Raw genomic sequence first — 2,320 nt, forward strand, 5'->3', positions numbered from 1 at the left:
GTATCTCCACCCAAGAATTCAGCGAGGTCACGTTCCAATGGGTCCCTGCCTACCTCTGTTGAATGTACTGGCTCACGGTGTTCTCCAACCGAAACCAAAGACAAGTTGCCCAACTGGTTGTATGGCACCAAGGAGTTCTCGACCACGAACGACCCCAACAACGTTATGGCACTTGTCGCATGTCAAGTTAAACTACACTAATCAATTGATTACAGTAACGTGTGCAATATAGACCTGCTTTTTCCACCCATGTCAGGAGTACTACGAAGTAAGACCTACGAAACAGTATGCCTTTGGTTGGGACGCAATTCTACTTTGTAGGCAGAACCGGCTCTCTTGTTCCACTTTGTAGGCAGAATTTACTGTTAGCACAACTTGAGTTCCGACATACTCCGCAGTACTAGTACTAGTATAGTATACTATTAATACTATGGAATCCATTTCTACTATTAATTAATACCTAAAATATCTGCCAATTATAGGTTGTGCTGCACAATACCTCTTTTGTACAAGTTGGGCTATTTCTGCCGACAAAGACAAACAAGAGAGTCGGTTCAAGCCAAGACGCATTACGCCTCGATCTTCTTATTTACTAATTGATCTGTGTAGTTTAAGGGAGTGTCTGGTAACCGGAAATATTGCAATGTTCAGGCCCAAAACGCCATTTTGGTTGGGGGCGAATTCAACAAATATGATCAAAATTGAAATTTGTCTTCCTTGAAGAGTTTTAACCCAAATAATCCAATACGTCCACGTGGGATTTACTCGTTGAAGAGGTCCAATTACAAAATGGGCCTTGTACCTCCATTTTGAAAATAGCATTTTGGTTAGTCCCATTTTGCGAGAAAATGGAATATTACTCTTGAAATGTTATCAGACGCACCCTAACTTGACGTGCGACAAGTGTCATAACGTTAACGCGTACTGTACCTAGAACCAGTCATCGAGTATGGCTTGGTCGTTCAATTCTTCTTTGATATTATAAAACAACTCACACAAAGGCGTTGTCAGCCCTTTTTCATTTCTCGTTTTCACTTATTGCCATGAAGTTCCTTGCTGCTCTCGTCCACGCCGCCGTCGCCGCCTCGTCCCATGTGGGGGCTGGCCCACTTGCGCTGGTGTTTGACAGTCTTGCGCACCGGGATGCCGAGGGCCAACCCATCTTTGTCCCAAAACTTGGGAGTTCAATTCTGCAGCCCCCCGGTGGCAGAAGGTTGTGATACCGCTTCTGGCAGTGGAGACATCGACTGCCCCACTGGACTGAAACTTGAATGTGTCAACTTTACCGTCCGCACGATGCACCTTCCCACCAACGCGTCGATATGGTTGCAAGCTGACATGTACCCTTTGTCGAAAGTAACCAATATCCCCCTATTTTTTCACGTGTCCCCCCTTTCAAACCAATATATATTGGCTTGCCCAAGTGTAAAGAGTCCTGCGGCAACCCCCCGCGTATCCCCATCCAAGAATTCGCTGAAGAGGTCACGTTTCAATGGACTCCCCGTCCCCTATTGTACTTCAGCCCAACACCACGTACTCGTTCACGGTGTTCTCGAACGGCGAAACCTTGGACGAATCCCCCATCTCGTTGGAGGGCGCGAAGGCGTTCACGACCACGAACGACCCCAACGCTGACGTACGGCTCGGGTACACTTACTATCCAGGGAAAGAATGGTGGCCGCGACACTTGCGGGATGGCCGCAAAGTGCCGTCGCTCCAAGTGTATACTAGCTAAACTAGTTGGATGTGGGGTGGTGACGTGAACTTTGAGCTGCTTGGTGTGGGTACTACGTAGTAAGTAGCATCTCGGAAAAAGTATCGCTCCAGTAAAAAAGAACAGAGGGAGAGTACTGGACTAATAGGAATCTGATTATAAATCTACGATATGTTACATGAAGTTGCACTCATCGAATCCCAGGAGATGAGACAATGGTACACCATGGACAATGACCAACTTTCTCAGTCATTTGTAGCGACTGTGTCGGTAACACCTAATGCGTTCGATCACATCTTCCATTACTTTAAGCACGAGTATGTTGTGCTCTCACGACCTGGTAAGAGTGGTCACCCTCCTCGCATACCAAAGAAGCACGCGGTACTAGCGATGCTACTGCACTTTTACACAGCCAAAAGGCAATACCTCTTGGACGTGGTCGAGCAAGAGATCAATCGACGCCGCACACCAACGCTTGCTTTCGATATGGGCTCTTTGGAAGTCGAAACGGGACATCCACGAACGTTGGTGGGAACGTGAAGTCCAAATCGTTGGTTTACCTCTTAATATTTGTATCAATAATCAAAGTAATTTTGTGCGATGATG

General features: G+C 46.6%; 1 protein-coding gene across 1 annotated transcript; it reads left to right on the forward strand.

The window, feature by feature from the left end:
- Positions 1 to 1,092: 1,092 nt before the first annotated feature.
- Positions 1,093 to 1,735, forward strand: H257_19422 (hypothetical protein; the record flags this gene model as incomplete). The annotated part of the gene is made up of 2 exons (XM_009848567.1): positions 1,093 to 1,356; positions 1,523 to 1,735. The coding sequence occupies 2 exons, from the start codon at positions 1,093 to 1,095 to the stop codon at positions 1,733 to 1,735; spliced, it is 477 nt and encodes a 158-aa protein (XP_009846869.1).
- Between the last annotated feature and the right edge of the window lie 585 nt (positions 1,736 to 2,320).

The sequence above is a fragment of the Aphanomyces astaci genome (assembly GCF_000520075.1).
Source record: "Aphanomyces astaci strain APO3 unplaced genomic scaffold supercont1.576, whole genome shotgun sequence".
NCBI lineage: Eukaryota > Oomycota > Saprolegniomycetes > Saprolegniales > Verrucalvaceae > Aphanomyces > Aphanomyces astaci.